Here is a 21,141-nt window from a genome sequence, read left to right on the forward strand (position 1 = left end):
CTAGAAATGATAGAGGACACAACTTTGCTGGACTCAGTGAAGGTACAGCACTCTTTTCAACCACGTGAGCACTACCAATTACTGCTTAGTGTAGTACAGTCCAGTTTATCATATAGGACTCGTGTTTAATTCTAATTTGAGTTTATTCCAGGATTTTAGTAAATATATTAACAAACAATTTCCCTCAGTTCAACATTTTTTCAGCGTTAAGCTTTCTACAGGTATTTTTTTAAAGATCCATAGCATGTAGACTCCAGTTAACAGATAGAGTTAAGTGCTATAGTTGACAAGAGAGCATGGCAAGCCTCTTTCTGTTAAAACCATTGTGTACCTAGGTATAATCCCCAAAACACCATCATGAGTTGCAGGTCTCAGTATGCTGATTACAAAATAGCATAAATGAGGATTAAGAGTAATCCATAGCGCATGGTGACTTTCTCACTTTTTCATTACTGTAAGCCAATCACACCACAAAACAAATCAATAAAATAAATAAATACAAAATTAAGTGTACGTGTATATGTGAGGATTCTTTTGAGTGGATAAAAACTAGAGTACAACGCTGAGCTGGGTATTGGGGCTGTTGTATTAAGCTACAAAAGATAAATTTAATTGCTCACTAAATTAAACATGGCCATTGTCCCTTTCCTAGTTATTGAGGCATAAACATTTCACATGAAGCGACTGTGAATTAAAAACTATATATAAAAACAATCAACAGTTGAAACTATTTCTACAGAAGAATTATCCAATAGATCCTGTCTCTCATCTGTCTCTGCTTCTGCACAATTACAACATCGCTGGCATTCTTTTATAGTCCAGAGCGATTGGGTTAACGTTCCGCACACATCCAATCACATGACGCGTCATTTTTTGCGACGCGGTTACGTCATGCCTTTAAACGCGAACGGCTAGCCGTTCAGCCGGAAGTAGTCACAATAGGGAGAGAAAACTCTAGCTTTTCGTCTGTTTCAGTTCAGTGTTACACGACGAGCAAAAGCCATTGAAATGAATAAATGTGTAAGAACAAGGTGTTTGTCGGCATAAGGTAAGAGCTTGGACCTTAGCCAGTGTGCTATCACGTACACGACACGTTCGTTTTAGCTAACTATTCAGTGCTTACGTACACACAACGAACTTCACGTTAAGCTAACCTACGTTACCTCGGCAGCTGCGTGTTTTCTACTGTTACTATTTAATTGGGTGTTTAGTTGTTTCTTTGACATGTTTTGGTCGCCACCAGGTAGTAAAGGACCGGTAAATGGGGGCTGTGTTAATCGGTCTAACGAGGGCAAAATGCTGCGGCAGCCCTGGCGCCTGCTAAAAATAAAGCTTTAAAGATACGTGGTATGAGTGAACGAGGGGCACACGTGATCTACTGGCTCCCCCGATTCAGCCTTGCATAAAAGACGCTAAAGGTTTCAGTAGTCAAATCAGTACAGTTAATTATCCAGCGCAAGCTCACCATTCATCTGCTCAAACTGTCTGTAGATTGAAAAACGTAGCAGCATCACAGCATTATATTCAGCATTGGTTAATATAGCTGCTGATACATCTGCTACAGTGATATGTAAAAGTATTTGTCCCCTTCCTGATTTCCTGTGTTTGTTTAGTTTTTTTTGTATGTTTTGTCACACTTAAATATTTCAGGTAATCAAACAAATTTAAATATTAGACAAAGATAACACAAGTAAACACAAAAAGCAGTTTTTAAGTGAATGTGTTTATTATTTAGGGGGAAAAAGGCCAAACCTAAATGGCCCTGTGTGAAAAAGTTATTGCCTCCTCCCCGTTATAATGTAAATTAGCTGTGGTGGATCACCTCTTTGGAAAATCGGTAAAAGTGATTGAGAGCCCTCAGCCAAAATATTACAAAGACAGTCATAAAGCTGTGGGACTTCCACAAACCACAGTGAGAGCCATTAAGTTACCCCCAGAGTGGTAATGACGACTCATCCAAAAGAACTGTAGGCTTCACTTGCCTCACTTAAGGTCAGTGTTCATGACTCCACCATAAAGAGACTGGGCAAAATGGCCTGCATGGCAGTTCCAAGAGGAAAATCCTTGCTGAGCACAGGAACAGGCTCATCTCAGTTTTGCCAGAAAACATCTTGACGATCCCCAAGACTTGATGCCATTAGTACTATAGGTCTATATAATAATGGATTCTGATTGTAGTTGTACATACAGGCTACTATAGAGCCAACCCACAACAATCTATCTGTAGTTGAATACGACAGCAGCTGCTACTTTGGAGCATTTAAAAAAGCAAGAGCAAGAATTAATCTTTAATTCAGTTCAATTAATTAAATCAGTTACTTTTCCTCACAAGTGTACTGGCACTCCTTTGTGCTTGCATTTTGTGCAGTGCTAGTATTAACAACCATAATAAAGTGCTTGAATGGTAATGCTAGTAAAATTGACCTAGCCTTTCAGGACAGCTTGAAAGCCATGAAGCAAGTTAAGTTTAAAAAAAAAGTGAAGTATCTATGTTTGCAGGTGCTGCATCTGTCAGTCTCCCTATGTGAGACTTGATTTTGATGCTTTAGGTGGATGCAGACTCATTTGTCTCTTTTCCACTGGTACCCACTCGGCATGACTCGACTCTGCTCGGTTTCAGTCATTTTCCATTACAACTGATTGCCAACTAAATGTGTGTGAAGTCGTTATAGCAACGCGGCTTAAAGTCCCGTGGCATCATTTCTATCTGAGAAACAAATGCGACACAACAATGGAGGAAATCATGGCGATGGTGTAGCTGCTGTTCGGTCTGTGGCTTTGTACCAGACTTGGGGAACGTGGTTTTGGTGTTTCTGGAGTCATTTCCCTCGTCAGAGGGTTTCACAAATAGTGGTTTGGATTCTTGTGCAGGAGTCGCTCTCAGAGAGTGCATCCTTTGGAAGCCCCTCCCCCTCCTTTTTTATTTTTATTTTTTTAAACTGTTCCTGAATTGTATCCAAATGTAATATGATCCCTTTTCTGTGGTCACCAGCTCTCCACCAGTAAAACCCACCAGTAACATCTTCCTGTTCCTGCTGATAGTGAAGCAAAGACCTAAAGTCATCACTGTTCTAATAATCACCTCGGCTCTTTGCCTCAGAGGAGAAATGAGCATGCTCGACACAGTTTAACAGCCAGTAACCAAATATCCACATGCATACATGGATGGTGGTTACATAATAGTGTATTAGTTTTAGATACATGAATTCAAGTTGCACAGGTTGTATACATGCAGTCAACCACTCATTCTATCTATATACAGGTCATGGTTTTACAGTCACCTCTATGCATGGTTACTGATGGTACAAGACTACATGAATGAGCACAGATTACAGGAATTGCTGATCATGGAGTATAGTTGGGTGGCTTGTGTTGTAATTACAAACAAACATGGAGTATGTAGACTTTTCTGAACATACACTCTGACTTTTAGTTCTGAAAGATACAGAAAGTTTTAACGTTAGAAGCTGTGTATATAATATCTTACACCATAAATCCTTTAGGTTTAAAAAAATGTTCTAAAACTTACTATGTAAAACCATTAGGTCACCCATTACATGTAGCACCCAGCTAACCTACCTTTTTATGATGTTCTGATTGAAACAGAAATCAGCCTAATTATTATTTTTTTGTTTTGCCTGTTCTTGTTTTTCAGCGTGGTTTGGGATGTCAGTGGAGGACATTGACCACACTAATGTTTAAAGATGTCAGACACCATCTGTAATTTCCTGAATTAGTCTTACGAATGTCTCTAACCTTGACGACGATGAGCGGAAGAACAGTGACCGACGACCAGCAGCAGTGGTCGAGGTCTGGAGAGATGCAGCATTCTCGTGGACCATACATCTCAGCTATCACCAACAGGTTAGCTCCGTGTGCTACAGAAGGTCACCATAAGAAGAACAACAAACTCCCATAGTGCCATTTTTACTGTCTTTGCTGTATGTTACATAGTAAGGTAAATCTTTCATTAGTCTTTTATTCATTGAACATTGTAGCACAGAAACTGTAATCTGAGGCTAAGTTATCCTGCTAAAACTCAACACTGTATGCAGGTAATCTGGGTGTGACCTGGGTAACAAGGTAGCCAAGTTGTCCACTAATGGTCTGTCCCAGCTCCTTCAGTATACTTTTAAAAGTATTCGTGAGCAAGGTGAAGCCCAATTCATCACTGGTACAATTCTGGTCCAAGAGAGTGTGAGTGTGTGAATGAAGTGCTTAAAGTACAGAGAAAAAAGATCTTTGAGTGGTCAAGAAGACTAGAAAACACAATAGCACCTAAATACCAATCCAGACCAGCATCCTGACGCCTTTTATTTTGCTCTGCAGGACGACCAACCTGTTGATCCGAGGGGCCATGTTGTTCTCTGTGGGCGTCTTCCTGGCCCTGGTGCTTAACTTACTTCAGGTACAGAGGAACATCACCCTGTTTCCCCCTGATGTCATAACCAGTATCTTCTCTTCGGCCTGGTGGGTGCCGCTCTGCTGTGGGACAGCCGCAGGTGTGTGAAACGTTTCCCTTTTCAAAATGAGGTTCAAAAAAATGTATTTTAAGTGGCAGGCGAGATAAAAAGCAAAAGAAAAAGTTCAGATGGAAACCACAAAATGTAGCTAGACAAAAGGTTGTGAACCTCCTGCCCCGGTGCTGCCTGTGTCTCTTTGCCCATCTCCAGTTGCTCACTCTGGAGTTGAAAATGATTTTTGAAAATGATTTTAACGTCTTTGTTTATCATTGCTGTAAGTAATTCTCGATGTTCTCCAACTCTGTGATGTAGGGTGTAGCTAGAAGTGATACTTGCAACTGAAGTGGTATTTACCTAGGCTAGCTTGCGCTCTAGGATAGCCGCTTCGACGAAAGCTTCGAGTCCTTAGCAATAAACTTCTGCTTTTGTGCACAGTGCTATCAGTTTTTCATTATGACTGGGAAACACTTCAGGAGCTGTGTTCATCAACCAGTTTGAACTTTGTAATAATGTATGGTCTTGTGGACACCACTTTGTCTTGGGTCCTTTTGTTTACTTCCATAACGCTCGAGGAAAACAAAGAGAGAGAAGGCAAATCTAAGCTCAGATAAACAACAACAAATGACTTATTGTGTCATTATTTATTTAACAAAATTTAAGCTAAAATGCAGAGTAAGAAACAAAGAACATCCTTAATGTTTTTATGGTAATCAAGAGGGAAAGAGGCACTGCTGTTGCTCTGAGACTTACCTTTTTTTTTTTTTGCAGATTTAACTGAATTGTAGAAGCTCTAAGCAGACAGATCAGCTTAGGTACTTAGGCACGAGTACCAGTCCTGGCCTTAAATTTATGTCTGCTGTCCTTGATATAGCCTAACATTGCCCGTTACCACATCAGCCGTGCCTGCAACAGTCCAACATAGTGCATCCCTGTACATTTCACAACAATACTTTAAGGTAACCTGTTTAGCCTGCACTACATCTACCATGATTTCCAGTTTATCAGACACCACTGAGCAGGCCTTACCTCTCCTGTCCCGTCTTTCTTACATCTTTCTACATGTCAGAGTGCACTTATCATACACTTTTTTTCTCCTTGGGAAATACACACTCTGTACAGCTCACAGACACACCGTGGTCCAAAGTGGCACTTGTCTATGCTCTGTTTATGCTTGCTCATCTTCTACAATGCTAGCAAGAGCTGTCCTCTAGAAGGTTCAGCGATGGTACTGAGCTAAAATCTCCATGTTGTTAGCTGAAAACGACACCAAGCAGCACACTTAAAATGAGCAAGTTACACAGTAATAAGCAGAATATTTTGTGAGCACTCACCAGGTGCATGATGGTATTCAGTTTATTATACAATTAAGACACACAGTTTATGCATTTTCTGAATGTTAAAACGGTGTTCCACATAAATTTAAAGGTAGAATTCAGCAAAAACTGAAAATATGTTAACTCATGAAGGTCTGAGAGTCTCAAATCTATACATATGTGCGAATACTAGGTATACGCACATTTTTTATTTTTACTATTTTTAATTAAGTTTATGTGTGTGTGTTTTTTTTTTTTTTTTTATTATTTCATTGATTTGTACAAACACAAATAGGACTCAGAGTTGCATGCCAAGCTTTGTAGCCATTCTGTTTCAGAGATACATGCTGATAAATACTCACAGGTGGTAAAATGTTAGATATTTACACCCGCTAGTAATGTTGACAGCCTAACTGATGCTGTGTCACTTTTGTTATAGGGCCCCAATGTTTTGCATCTGCACAGAGATTTTAAAGTGTCTCTTTGATAGTGAAGGTTATCAAACTAATATGACATCGAAATGTATTTATTGATCTAAAGACAGAAGGTCCCTGAGTCACTGGTTCTGGCCAATCAAAAAACCTTTCAGACACATGCACTAACTGTTAGTATGATGAAATGCAGTGTACTTGACTTTGAATTGGGGTTGTCAAAAAATAAATGCAAATCCATATTCAGATATTAATCAATACTAAAAATGTATATTGATCTTAATTTGCACCCGTATTGATACAAACTGGCTTCCTGTAGCTGACTTCATCCTGCAGACACAGCTGCTCCCACTAACATGTGTCAGTGTTCATGACTGAGCAGCAGTTTGGGAAACATTTCAATAGGACAGTAATGCTCCTGCTTCAACACTGCTGAGTCAAACAAATAATCATTTTCACAATAAATTTGTGATTTTTATAGGGGTGGCTGCAAGATAATAACTCCGAGTTGCTCTCTGATGCATCCATCGGAGTGTGAATGTGTGTGACTGTAGTTAGAAAGCACTAAGTACAGAGAAAGTGCTTGTGAGAATGGGTGTGATTGGGTGAATGTGGCATGTTGTAAAGAGCGCTTTGAGCATCAGTCCATTTACCATTTATATAAAAGCATACTTGTTAGTGCTACGTGGCATTTTTAGAAAAATTATGCACACTATACAATTCAGTTTTATTTATACAGAAACAAATCACAACAACGGTTGCCTCAGGGCACTTTTAACATGACGATAACTGTGCACGCACACACATCATTACATTGAAGGTTACAACATACCCGCCAGGCTTTTGGTTTATTGAAATGCTGTCTTCTGGGTGTGATGCTGCCGATGGAAATGTAGAGCAATGCCTGCTGCTCCCGAGTGGCTCAGCACAGAGCACAACAGCCCGAGGCTGTCTTAGTCCCCAGACACATAGCGTCGCCCACAGGAGCCTGTCATTTCCACCTGTTGTTGAAATACACAGTACTTTGTATCCCAGGGGACGGCTTCTGCATTCTGTTGAAAGTGCAGAAATAGTTTCGCTGCTGTAGTAGCTAGGTTAGTGGTTTCGTAGATGCGTGCTGCAATGAAAATAATCTTTTTGTTTTGTTTTTAAAAATTCTAGGTTGAGTTTCCTTGCTCGCTCAGAAATGAACTTATTTTTGCATGCTGTTGTACTTATCGAACCATTATCGTTGGCATTTTTACCAGATTAAATGACAGAAATGGGAACAAACTGGGTTTTGTTGTTGTTGCCCCACGAAAGGAAGACCAAGAGTCACCTCTGCTGCTGAGGATAAATACATCCCAGTCACCAGCCTCAGAAATCTCCAGTTAACAGCAGCTCAGATTAGAGCACAAATAGATGCCACACAGAGCTCCAGTAGCAGACACATCTCTACATGTTCAGAGAAGACTGTGTGGATCAGGCTCTTTTGGTCAAATAGCTGCTAAGAAACCACGACTACATGTATGGTTCCCACCATGAAGCATAGAGGAGGAGGCATGATGGTTGGAGGCTTTTCTGGTGACACTGGTGGGGATTTATTCAATCCCCCAACATGTAAATAGTCATGAAAATAAAGAAAAATCATTAACTGAGAAGGTGTGTCCAGACTTTTGACTGGTAGTGTACATACAAACACGAACCACTGTGACCTGCACACAAATCACTGCACAGTTTATGCTTGTGGATCATATTGTTCTCATTTGCAACACTTTTAAAGCAAATTCCTCTCCATGAGTCTCTGGTGGTTTTGGCTCTTTATTGTTTATTATTGTTACGTTGTTTTCAGGCCCCTCGCTGAACCTCGTTTTGCTACAAGTTTCTTCCTGTTGAAAGGGACGTTTTCCTTCCTACTGTTGCCAAGAGCGTGCCCATAGTGGGTCATCTGATTGTTGGGATTTTCTCAAATATTATAGGGTCTTACGATAATATTAAATCGAGGCTACTGTTGTTTTGAATTGGTGCTATACAGATGCATAATTTCCCTTATCTTTCCTCACAGTATTCTTTTTCCTTTTTTCCCCCCTCGCAGCAATGATTGGGCTGTTGTACCCCTGCATCGACAGCCGTCTGGGTGAACCACACAAGTTCAAGCGGGAATGGTCTAGCGTGATGCGCTGCGTGGCTGTGTTTGTGGGTATCAACCACGCCAGTGCTGTATCCTTAGAACGTTGGTATTTTCTCTGTTTAATAATTTTCCTCTGTACACCACCAGAGTGGACTTTAAATCACGCATTCAAGATGTAAGTAAAGCACAGAGTGTAACTTTTAATTCAAGGAAGTTTGTGTTTAATGACTTACTGGGTAGATGATGGAGCTGTACATTGTGTAAGTGCATCGTAGAGCATTCAGCCTGGTCCTTGACCTCTGCCTGCATCAGAAAGTGGATTTTGCCAACAATGTTCAGCTGTCTCTGACTCTGGCAGCTCTTTCCATTGGCCTGTGGTGGACATTCGATCGCTCCCGCAGCGGCTTCGGTCTGGGAATCTGCATTGCCTTTTTGGGTACGCTGGCCACCCAGCTCCTGGTTTACAACGGAGTTTTCCAGTAAGTTACTCAAACACTAGTTTGCATATTAAGACAATGTGGAGGCTGATTTGAGAGAAAATCATTACAATGACAAATGAATTTGGTAACTCAGACTTTATCATTAAATAAACTGCTGAATGCAATAATGTGAACTCCAAGTGAACTTTGTAAGTAGTTGCACTGGTGTGCCAGCACAGACTTATGGCGAACTCTGTCTGGTGGGCTTCTGTATTGTGCTTATTGAATCGAGTAATGTAGCACACTGTAATCCCTGTTTATAATTTAGTATTTGATAATAAGAAGTTATATCAGCATGTAGTAAGTTACCCTCCTCTAGCTCCAACAGTTGAATATTGACTGGTCCACAGTGATCTCTTCCAGCAAAAGAAAACTGACGCACTTAATATCAGGCACGATATTAGCAGGGCCACGCTGCCTTTACAGCACACAGCTATATCCTCCAGCACAATGACTAATGTTAGAGTATGGGCAGAATGCTAGTATTACTGTGCAAAATTCTTGAGCCACCCATTAGCACTTTATATGCCATAAGGAGACAGACTTTCTTGTAACTTTTAAAGTGGTCTTGAGCGATATTTCTCAAGCGTTCTGAATATGTTTCAGAGGTGTTTTCAGGCCGGTCCATGAACCTGACCATCTGAGAAAGATTTCTTGTTTTGTTGTTAATCCATAACACTGACCTTTAAGTCATTCAAGCATAAAAAGGCACCTAGAGATCGTACCAGTGTGGTGTTGACGTGTAACAGACAACTTGGCACAGAACCAAAGAAATGGCATGCCTAAAAGCTATCTATAGCAGGTGAACAGTACTGAAAGTTATATCATTAAGAAATATGAAAAAAATCTAGCAACAACTTGACACAGATTGTGAGGAAATGTGTCTTGCCCTTCAATTTGTCCATCTACTCTTTGTTCTACTGGATAAATTCCAAATTTAATTGCCTATTGTGTGGTTAACTATTTGTGCATGTTAGAGGTACTTCCACTCTTTGTTGTGGTCATTGTTGGCGTCATTGCTCAAAGTAATAATGTATTACACACATTACACAGAACACTTTTCTTAAATTTAACGCAGTGCCTTACTTACTCCCAGGAGAAAGTAATTTGTTACTACTTGTACACATTACGTTTCTCTGTAAAATGACCTGAAACGTATTGTCTCATAGATATAATTTAATATTATAAACCCACAGACCGCAGTCCCACACATCAACACAAATCCCTATCATATTGAGGACACACATGATCTTTCTCTTAGCATTTAGGTATGAACACAAAGCCAACAGCATGAAGCAAAGATGACAACAAGCTCAGAAAACTTAATAACGATTGATTCTACTTAAACAGGTAGAAATGGAGGCCGCAGCCTGACTGGCTCTGGTCTCACTGGTTCTTGGCTAGCTTAGCGTTAGCATGCTCTTTGTGCAGATATTTACAAAGAGCCAAAGTTGTGTTAGCAGCATAAGTTGTTTCTGACCTGGGCACAGTTTGCACTTTATAGGTGTGAATTGAGAACCAGTTTTAATCTCAGCAGAGAACAGAATTAAAGGCAGCCACCATCTGAAGAAGAGTTTCTGCAAAGATCTATCTCCCATTTTCCTCTCAACATATAAAGAAATAACAGGTGGCTCAAGAGTAATGCACAGTAGTGTATAACACTTTCTAAATGACTAGAGATCTTGTCCAGAGACTGGACATTATTAACGATGATGATGATGATGACAAAGCAACCTTGGTTAATTCAAACAGTCAGTTAATTCTGCTGTGTATAGTTTAAAGTGAGTTTCTGATGTTTGCCTTTTCTCTGCCCAGGTACACGTCGCCTGATTTCCTTTACATTCGCTCGTGGTTACCCTGCATCTTCTTTGCAGGAGTAATAACTATGGGAAACATTGGACGGCAACTAGCTTTGGTAAGAAACAAATCAGTTTACATTTACATCAGTTACATTAAGGCTAAGCAGTCACTGCTTCTCAATTCATCAAAATTTTTAGAACATTTTCTGCTCTGATTTGCAACTGCTCGTTCACACTACAAATAAAATGTGACAGCAAACGCGCTCTATTGTGAACCCTCAAAGCGTCTTGTGTCAGTGACGTAAAAGACGGATTTAATGCGACATGACCATCAAACAGCAGTCGCTTTCTGAAACATCAGATATGTATCGGATTCAGGACCACATACGAAAGTGACCCAGACTGGATTTGAAAATATCGGATTTGTGCCGTTCACACTGTCACACCATGATCGGAGAGATGGGTCGCATACGGTCAAAAAAATCGGATTTGATGCGCTTTCGCCTGCAGTGTGAACGTAGAGTTAGACTGCCCACAATAAAATGCCACTCTGAAATGTGTCCGGTGAGTATGCTGACCATGCAAGAACTGGGATGTTTTCAGCTTCCAGGAATTGTGTACAGATCCTTGCAATATGGGGCCGTGCATTATCATGCTGCAACGCGAGGTGATGGTCGTGGATGAATGGCACAACAATGGGCCTCAGGATCTCGTCACGGTACCTCTGTGCATTCGAAATGCCATCAATAAAATGCACCTGTGTTCGTTGTCCATGAGATACACCTGCCCATACCAGAACCCCACCGCCACCATGGTCCACTCGATCCACAATGTTGACATCAGCAAACCGCTCACCCACACGATGCCACACACGCTGTCTGCCATCTGCCCTAAACAGTGAAAACCGGGACTCATCTGTGAACAGAACACCTCTCCAATGTGCCAAACTCCATCGAATGTGAGTGTTTGCCCACCCAAGTCGGTTACAACGATGAGCTGCAGTCAGGTCCAGACCCCGATGAGGACGACGAGCATGCAGATGAGCCTCCCTGAGATGGTTTCTGACAGTTTGTGCAGAAATTCTTTGGTTATGGAAACAGATTGTTGCTGCAGCTGGTCTCAGGCGATCCTGGAGGTGAACATGCTGGATGTGGAGGTCCTGGGCTGGTGTGGTTACACGTGGTCTGCGGTTGTGAGTCCGGTTGGATGTACGGCCAAATTCTCTGAAACACCTTTGGAGACGGCTTATGGCAGAGAAATGAACATTCATTTCATGGGCAACAGCTCTGGTAGACATTCCTGCAGTCAGCATGCCCATTGCACGCTCCCTCAAAAGCTGCGACATCTGTAGCTTTGTGCTGTTTGATCAAACTGCATATTTCAGAGAGGCCTTTTATTGTGGGCAGTCTAAGGCACACCTGTACATTATTGATGCTGTCAAATCAGCCCCATGATATGCCACACCTGTGAGGGGGAATGGATTATCTTGGTAAAGGAAAAGTGCTCACTAACACAGATTTATAAAGATATGAGAACAGTATTTGAGTCTTTTGTGTATGTTTCAGATGTTTGAGTTCAGCTCATGAAAAGTGGGAGCAAAAACAAAAGTGTTGCGTTTATATTTTTGTTCAGTGTAAATTAGATTAAACTGGAGACTGAGTGTCATTTATAAACTCCACAATTACCAAACTGAGCTACATTAAAAAAAAAAAAAAAAAAAAAGTACAATTTATCATATTTGCTCAATCCAGCAGGAAAGCTGAATGACAATAGAACTTCTCTCAAGAGAATATGAAGAAGTGCGTCACCTTTCTGTTCATATTTTGACGACTCAGCACTCAGGCACTTAATTACCTTAATGTGTCCCAAGTTATAGATCCTGATTCATTTTGATGGCAAGTTTTTGTCTGTAATAGTTTTTGAGGTATTCGAACATCAAAAAAAGACAGTGGCTGTGGATGGACAGACCAAAAACATCTGATTTACATGATGTTGTTCGCTCACTCATCCAAGTTCATCCAGTTTAAGTGTTGTGATCGCTTTCATGACCACAGGTTGATAAAATGAAACCCCTAGGCACGCAGCCTCTTAGGTCAGCAGTGCTTTTCGTGTTGGAAATCACAGATGCTGTTTTTGCCTCGTCTCTTTCTTAGTGTTGAATCATGAACACTGAACTTAACTGAGGCCTGCAGTTCTTTAGAAGTTGTTCTGGGTTCTTTTGGGACCTCCTGGATGAGTTCTCAGGCTCTTCAGTTTTCTTTTCACATAGGTCCAGAATAGCTTCATCCCTCAAAATTATAAAGTGCACGTTGTATTTACTCGGGTTTGTCTGATATTAAATTCGTTTGATGAAACATGATAAAGTACTAAATGTACTAAAAAAAAAAAAAGGTTGCAAATGCTTTTTCACAGCACTGTATATCGACTGATTAAAGAAGTCACCCAGCCGAGTTACAATGATACATCATGTCCATATTGGTATATTAAAGTAGATGGGCTTTAAGTGGTGTTTTGTGTCTAACAGCTCTCCTTCTCCCCTTGTTTCCAGTATGAATACAAATTCATTCAGGACAAGAGCCATCAGGACTGAGGGATGTCTCTGCTGCATCAGACCTCTGCTCAGAATGACCTGAAGCCAGGTGCAGGTTATCAGCACGGACTACAGCTGGCTGATGAGCCAGTCAGGCCGTTTAAATCGATCCCCGAAATCTCGATCGGCTGCTGCGCTGCATTTTTGACTGGCTCTGTCAGGCCTTCTGCTACCACATGATATCCATGAACTGACGTGAATAATGAGAGTGAAGTTTCTCTCCTTCCTTTCCTTTATTGCGGTTTATCTGTAATAGACATGGATTAGCAGATAAGCAGCCAACATTCAGATCAGCTTAGATGTTTGCTCCCTTGGCTCGATTGTGCCAAACAGAATCTGTGGGATCTGTTTATTTATCTGCCCTCGTCTCATGATTCTTCCTCATCTGTCGTATATTGGTGGGGAACACACAGCCTAGTGAACATATCCAGGATGCATCTATGTACTGGACTTCTTTTTTTTTAATGTAATTACTCATAATCTACTTTTAGATCTTCTTCATGAAGAGATGTTGACAGGTGCTGGTGCTAAGGAAACAGGATGTCCAGTGTTCCCCTGTAGTGGGTACATGTAAGAGCCCATTATTTTGTGCATTAATATGTACAGTATCATCAGGTCAAAAAACACTGATGTCTTTGGGTTTAGGGTTAGAAGTGAGCAACACATTTAGAAATAGAAATTCCATCTATAAATGAAGACTATGGTGTTAATTAGTTTAAAACTAGTTACTGTTTTTTATTTCAAGGAGGAAGACTTGGCCAAAAGTCTTCCTGCTGCCTTTTAGTTCCCAGCTCACTTTGAATGGTGTTGTCCACCTAATGCATGACAGCAGATATGGAGTAACGGTGATGGAACTTCACACTGAATCAAATAAATTCTCTCTGGTCAAACTGGTTTTGCTGTAAGGAGATTTTCTGCTTCTACCAAAATCTGTTTTTTTTTGTTTTTGTTTTGTTTTTTTTTCATTGTGAAGAGTGACTTTTGTAAAATAAGCAGTCACAAACCTGTTTGTGCAACTCATCATTTCATTGAAGGATGAAATGAACAGAACCTGTTTAGGTCACCACACATACAAACTGGTTCCAGTTTGGTTGGCATGCAACAAAAGAGTTCCTTTCACTGTAATAAAGTCCATTCTTCCCCAGCCACACTCAGTTTTCTGCAACTGCACCACAAACATTTCTTAGTGAAGCTCAATTGGGAATCCAGCATCCAACAGCATCACACTGATTTCTTAAATCCAGCTTCACACATCGTTAAATCTGACAGTTTTTGAGAGCTTGGCTCCACAGTGATGATTAGCCTTTAGTGTTTCATTTCCACTTTAATGTGTTTTTACATGTTTACAACAACACAAACTGGTTATTAGTAATTAGAGTCCCCTCCCCTTCTCTTATTTCTTATTAATCAACTCATCAAAATCCGTCTGTGAAATGCTGTTCATGCTCGTTGATCTACAACACTGTATGGTTGAGTCTTAAGGCTGATGATGATTTGTTATGTATATTGTGGTTTACTGACCCACAGTGAAAACCAGGTGTTTAGCAGTTTTAAAAGTCTTGGCTGTGTTTGTTCAGCGGACACATGCAGGATAACAGCCTGTGTATCATTTGAGGAACAGTTTAATGACAGTGATAAATGCTTTTAAGTGTAATAAGGCCAAATGTATCCAGTGTTTTCTAAGATCAATGTATTTGTTTGGTTGTTGATGTTTAATGACATCTTGTATTTACAAACATTTGAGCACTTTGAATTCCCAGGAAGTTTAACTGGATTCAAAGTCATAAGTGAAGGAAAAACTGAACATTTGAAGTTGGTTTTGGCCCATCTGACTGCTTTTTGGCTCCATGTAAAATATACATTGAATATTATACTTGCATAGTTCAAGAAGTATTTATGGGGCATTGTTTTTCTGCTGTTTTTCCTTGTTCAGACTTTCCATCAGTCTAATATTCAAAAATGGTGAAATTAATGGTCACGGGGAGTTTCCACGTGAAAAATAAAGTAAATTTTCTAAACACTATGAAACTTCCTTTTATACTGATATAGCAAGTAATATTGGTAAATGCAATCACAAGCAATAAAAATAGTCTAACATGTACATGAAAAGGGCTGAAATTTAGCACAATTTTATTACAGTCAGTGGAAATTAATGTGAAGGGAGAAAAGTGTCCACAAGTGACAAAGTAAATGACATGATCAATATAGCAAAAGGCAGAAGACGATGTCTGAAAATCCAAACGGAAACACAGAAATGTGAGAAACATAACGTACACACAAACTAAGGCTTCAGATGGGGGACTAAGGAAACGCCACAGCTGAGGCAAAATAACAGGAGAAACTAATCAAGTAATACAAGACGGAGTAAACATTAATACCTGACACAGGGGATAATAGGAAATGTGGGCTAGAAAGGAGACAGAGGGAAACAGAAGACCAAACTACTGGTGAAACCCTCCCTCCCCCAAAAAGGACAACCTGTGCAAACACCCAAACCAGTCTTGTTTACTGTGGTGACTTCCACAATCCAGCAGAGACCAAAGACGGATCTCCACCTTAAGTAGTAACTGCAGATGAGCTGATTGCAATTGAGAAATGTAGACTGTATTGATATTGCACCTTAAAATCTGGAAGAAATAGAAATTAACCTTTTACTGTTTGGGAACACAAAACTGTAGACATAATCACCTCAAACTCCAGATATTAGCCCAAACGAGTCCATTTGTTTAGAGCGTATCTGTAGGGATAGAAATGAATTTTTACTGTACTATAAGTAAATAGAAAACAAATGGACTGAGATATTACAGAGATCCCCACGTATAGTTTTGTCATGTTTGAAAAAAGCGACTCAAAACAAGTTAAGAAGGCCAACAGCACTTTAATCGCTTTTATTGTGAAATAACATTTGTACTTCCTTCTGTGCTTGCTGCAAAGGCGCACTTGGACTGTGTTGTATGCAGTGTAAACCGTGACCTTTGCAAGGTAAAATATGCAAACTTTGACCTGTTCTTTTCAGAACCATGCAAACAGGCTTATTCTGTGTCTTGTAAAAACTCCAAACATGTTCATTAGGGCTGCAACGATACACAAAATTCACGGTTCGGTTCGATACTTTGGTGTCACGGTTTGATATTTTTTCAATACAAAAAATGTTCATGCCTTTTTAATTTGTCATTTATTAAAATTATAAATATATATTTTAACTCAAAAGTACAGTTTTTAAATTTAATGTTGCTGAAACAACAAAGTAATAAAAAAATAAATCTGAGAAATCACTCATCTTTGGAAAAGAGAGTTTATTACAGAGAAATGGCTCTTTCCAAAATAAAAGCTATACTATACACTTCTTCTGGGCTATATTCTCAGCAGCATATTAAACATATCAGGTCCCCATAAGGAGAATCCTGTGCTAACGGCTGTCTAAATGACTCCGGTAAAGTTTGTAGCATGCATGCTTGTTGTTTTTGTCTGCTTCCACTTGTCTTTGCACTAGGATGATGTCGGAGTAAATGTGCAGTCATATTCGTTGTGTTCCCACTAGTGCTGTCAGCGTTAATCTCGTTAAAATGACATTAACGGCATAACGCGGCAAATCTCCGTTAACGAGTTACCGCAGTTTCAGTCCAACTCACTGTAAGTGAAAGAAGATTTTCAGTGGTTTGACTGTATTTTAGTATCACAACCAAACTCTTAATTGTCCCACTGTTTGGAATATTTAATAAGATGAGCTCACAGGTTTGAGTGGCTTTAAAAATCTGAAACTTATTCACAGCTCTGCAGCTCATTAAGTGGAGATACTGCATATCTGGCACAAAAACTGCAAACAAACTGTAGTGCCAAAATTGCTAATATAAATTGCTAAAGTGTTTGATACTAATGTGGATTAATGTGTCCTGTCTTATTCCAGCTTCCATAGACAAAAGTAATTAAGATGAATCATCAGGATTTCGAGAGCCTTTGTTTGCATTATTGCTACATTTCGGGATAAGGACACTGCTTCTCTTTGATTTTCATGAGCGTATGAAGCAATTTGCTGTGTGAATGTTATTGTTTAAGGCTAACTAGCTAGTAAAACAATATGCGTGATGTGTCATAGCAGTAACTGCTGCTCTGAAGAGCTAAACTCCCCACCACTAATGAATTCATTAATCTCTATATTTATCCCTGACAAGCAATTATCTCTTCTCACAGAATGGGGGTCAGGAGGCAAGTTTGAGAGTGCTCATATATTTATGAAGGAAACATTAAACAGGAGCCAGCAGCGACGGTGCTCACACACCTGGTGTTTCTTTTATTTTGTTGTTCAGAGCAAGACTTTAAAAAGCCTCTTTTCACACTGCATATAAACCCCATCATTAGCTGTTGGGGTCATTACTCAAGAACAGTAATGTATTTCACATACTTGTAAAGTAATGCAGTATGATACTTAATTACTCGCTGGGGAAATTCATTAATCGCGTTACTTGTTACGTAAATGACCTGAAATGCATTGTTACACAATTACCAGTTAACAGTCTGGATCAATAGGCTACAGTCCAACACACCGACACAAATCCCTGCGCTAATGAGGACATGCATGTGAAAAACAAAGCAAAGGTGAAAAGCAGGCCAGAGAGATTCAGAGTGATTCTAACATCATGATGGAGGCTACGATCCTGACCGCTGCTTTGGTTAGCTGCTGACGATCAGGCTGCTGCAGTCGTGCATCATTCAGATTTATCATCACTCTGGTTTCTTGGCTAGTTTGGCCATGTCTGTGCCGTTTCTTGAAAAAAGTGCTGTTAGCAGCAGAGGTGGCAAAACTACAGACTGTCTTTACTGAAGTAGAAGTACAGATGCCTGGGTTAAAAAAGTACTGATGCAACTTTTTGACTTGAGTTACCAAATTGCAATAACATGTCTTAATGCTGCTACAAATAACAGTCATTACGCTGCTCTTGAAATGATCTACACACTGACTGAGGTATGTGTGTGTGAATGCACGTGAGTGCTTGTTCACACTGTTGGATTATTCTTATTATTATTTGAATTTTATATTTTATGAATGATGCACCGATTGGAGACCACTTTCAATTTTGTTGTACCTGTGACAATGACAATAAAGACCTTTTGTTCTATTCTATTCTAAAATGTACTCAAAGTAAGAAAGTAAAACGTAGCTGCTTGAAGGACAATTCTACTAACCATGTTTGTACAAAGGTAACTGAACGTTTTGCTTTATATTTTATTATTATGTAGGACACCTGCAGTAAAAGAGAATTAAAAAAATTATTACTATACTATTTTCTGTTGGCTACATCGTAGAGGGTGACTTTGCCTCCACACCTAGACAGTAAATGCGCACCGTCAGTCAACTGACCTGCTGCTCTTAGTTTCTGTAAACAACTGAATTCAACAATATGTCAGCAGATTCATCCCCCACACTGACACTATACAGTTTATACCGTCTTTACACTTGACAGTGTACAGCTGGAGTTCAGTGAATTAATCTAAGCATCATCAGCTGAAATACAAATTCATTTCTGCCTTAGACTTAATGAAGCACAGCTGAAGGTAGCTACCGCTCCTCTACCTCCTCTTGAATCTCTCTTATCAAAAGAACTTCTGCCCTCTTGGACTTCTCCACCCACTCCTTCAGGAAATTTACATGTCAAACTCTACTGGAGCGGGAGTGACCTGGAGTTGCCACCTCATAGGTGGTAGCTCCAAGTTTCTGTTGAATCTGAAAAAGTCCTTGCCATTTAGCTAGCAGCTTACTATCGTTACTTGGAAGGATTACAAGTACTTTGGGCTAGCTCAGTCATCTTCTCTAGTCTCTCTCTCATCTGCCTAACGTAAGAGACGACATTTGTAGCCTTTGCCCCTCTCTGGTCACCCTCCCACATCTCTTTTAGCAAAGAGATAAAGCCTCTTACTTCATGACCATAATACAGTTAAAAGGTGAGAAGCCAGTAGAAGCTCGGGATGCTTCTCTATATGCAAAGAGGAGGTAAGGCAGCCACTGATCCTAGTCTGTACTGGTGTCATTCACAAATTTGTGCAACATCTGCTTCAGGGTCTGGTTGAAGCGCCCAGTCAGGCCTGTTTGAGGATGGTATGGAGTGGTCCTTGACCATAGTTCCATGCTCTGTCAGGATCTCACGAGAGAATCCCACGCTTGAGGAAAAACTGACCAGACAAAAAGCAACAGATTTGGTTTTTATAGACTTTGTGGCGTAATCTGTGGTTGCCTGCTCTGCTTTCCTCAACAGGTCTGACAATGTCCATTCTCAACGGTTCAAATGGGTGCTAATAACTGATAAAGGCTGGAGTGGAGCTCTGGAGTTTGATGGAAGTCTTTTGGCACTGAGGGCAGCTTTTACAGAACTGGGCCACATCAGCACGCAGGCCTGTCCAGTGGAAATGCTTCCTAATGCGAGCCATGGTTTTATGCTTCCCCAAATGTCCTGCCCACGGCACAGAGTGCCCCGTTCAGTACCACATCCCTGACTCCGCTAGGAACCATCAGCTGTACATGTGGTCCCTGGTGTTAATATCTAGTTCAAGTTGTTGCTCCTGCGTTTTGGGTTTGTGTAAAAGAGGCATCTCCATGAACACAGCAAACAGGGATCGTCTCACTCATGTTAATACTGTTTAAGGGAGCGAACTGTCTGTGTACAAGAATCTGAATCAATCAGTGCCCTTAATGTATTACCATTAATCTCAACTGACATCATTTTTAATCCTCTGTCCAATTTGACCTCAGAGTTACCACAGTCTCAAAGCACAAAACACATCTGGGTTAACTTTGCTGAGTTTTCAGGACACATGGGCTTGGTATGTTATCTTTGTGGAACGGAAGGTCATATTAAGGTTTTGGCTGGGGTGGGTGGCCATACGAAGCCCTACTCACACTTGCAGCTGGTCTTTGCGGAACTGATTTCCGGCTGTCCTTTGTTTTCCGAGTCATGAAACTCCAAGCCTTTCCCCTTTTTCTGTGCCACCACAAACACATCAGGCAGGTTTGCAGCCTCTGCAACAGAAGTTGGATTAATCTCTTTTATCCACACCTGCAACTCAGGACATAGCACTGGTAAATATTTCCCAAGGATGATCATTTCCCTAGTTTCCTGAACTGTTCTATCTTTGAGTGAACCCATGTTACATAAAGCTCCTTCAGCCGTGCGTACAACTCTTTAGGGCTTTCAGCAGGGTTTACATCACAAGATCGAAATCACTGCCTATATGTCTGAGGATTGATAACATATTTATAAAGAATCGCTGCCTTAACCTTGTCATAATCCAAAGAATCATCAACATCCATAGGTACATATGCACCACCGTAAGCAACGATGTAAACAGTGAAAAACCCAATCATGCTTCTGCCATCGACAGGTAAATGTGATACGCTCCAAGGTAATTAAGAAATGTTTAATATCATCCTCATCTGTCAGTTTATGTAATTTAGGCTCCAGGAAATGGGACTGACCTGATGAGCCAGTAACTGACATACTGGGACCAGCTTGAGGAGTGTCATCATCTAGACTCTGGATCAGGTGGTTCAGCTGCCGGACATTCAGGCACTGGAGAAGTGCGGACTTGTGTTTCTACCTGTAACAGCTGGAACTGATGTTGAAATACTTTAAAATGTTGCTCCTGCCTTGCATCCTCCTGTTTAGCCTCTCTGACCTCCTGCTGGCCCATATGTGAACAAAGAAGAGAAAGCAGATCTGATATTGTTGGCTCCTTACCTTGGCCCTCAATGCCATCTACCCCTCCAGAAGCGCCATTCTCCTCTTGTTCCCCATCAGCTTGTCCTTCCGAGCCCATCTGCTGGCTTTGTACATCTCCTCGGACTACTCTCACAGTCCTTGCTCCTCTCTGCATGGTTTGTTAAGGAGTGAGGAAAAAATGACCCCAAAAAACCCTGCGTATTTTTAACTGGCTGTATCCCACTTCTGACACCAAATATCAGGG

The 21,141-nt window shown here is 40.6% G+C and overlaps 1 protein-coding gene across 1 annotated transcript; it reads left to right on the forward strand.

Annotated features, from left to right (window-relative positions):
- The first annotated feature begins 894 nt into the window (after positions 1-894).
- Positions 895-15,203, forward strand: insig2 (insulin induced gene 2). The gene is made up of 7 exons (XM_026145074.1): positions 895-1,048; positions 3,656-3,864; positions 4,330-4,502; positions 8,282-8,406; positions 8,630-8,796; positions 10,612-10,711; positions 13,144-15,203. The coding sequence occupies exons 2-7, from the start codon at positions 3,746-3,748 to the stop codon at positions 13,183-13,185; spliced, it is 726 nt and encodes a 241-aa protein (XP_026000859.1). The 5' UTR covers positions 895-1,048; positions 3,656-3,745; the 3' UTR covers positions 13,186-15,203.
- The last annotated feature ends 5,938 nt before the right edge of the window (positions 15,204-21,141 follow it).

This window comes from Astatotilapia calliptera, chromosome 16 (assembly GCF_900246225.1).
Source record: "Astatotilapia calliptera chromosome 16, fAstCal1.2, whole genome shotgun sequence".
NCBI lineage: Eukaryota > Metazoa > Chordata > Actinopteri > Cichliformes > Cichlidae > Astatotilapia > Astatotilapia calliptera.

Coding starts and splice junctions, on each gene's coding strand:
- insig2 (XM_026145074.1), top strand. CDS start 3,746: ATGTCTCTAACCTTGACGACGATGAGCGGAAGAACAGTGACCGACGAC. Junction 3,865..4,329: donor ATCTCAGCTATCACCAACAG/GTTAGCTCCGTG, acceptor TTTGCTCTGCAG/GACGACCAACCTGTTGATCC. Junction 4,503..8,281: donor CTGCTGTGGGACAGCCGCAG/GTGTGTGAAACG, acceptor CCCCCCTCGCAG/CAATGATTGGGCTGTTGTAC.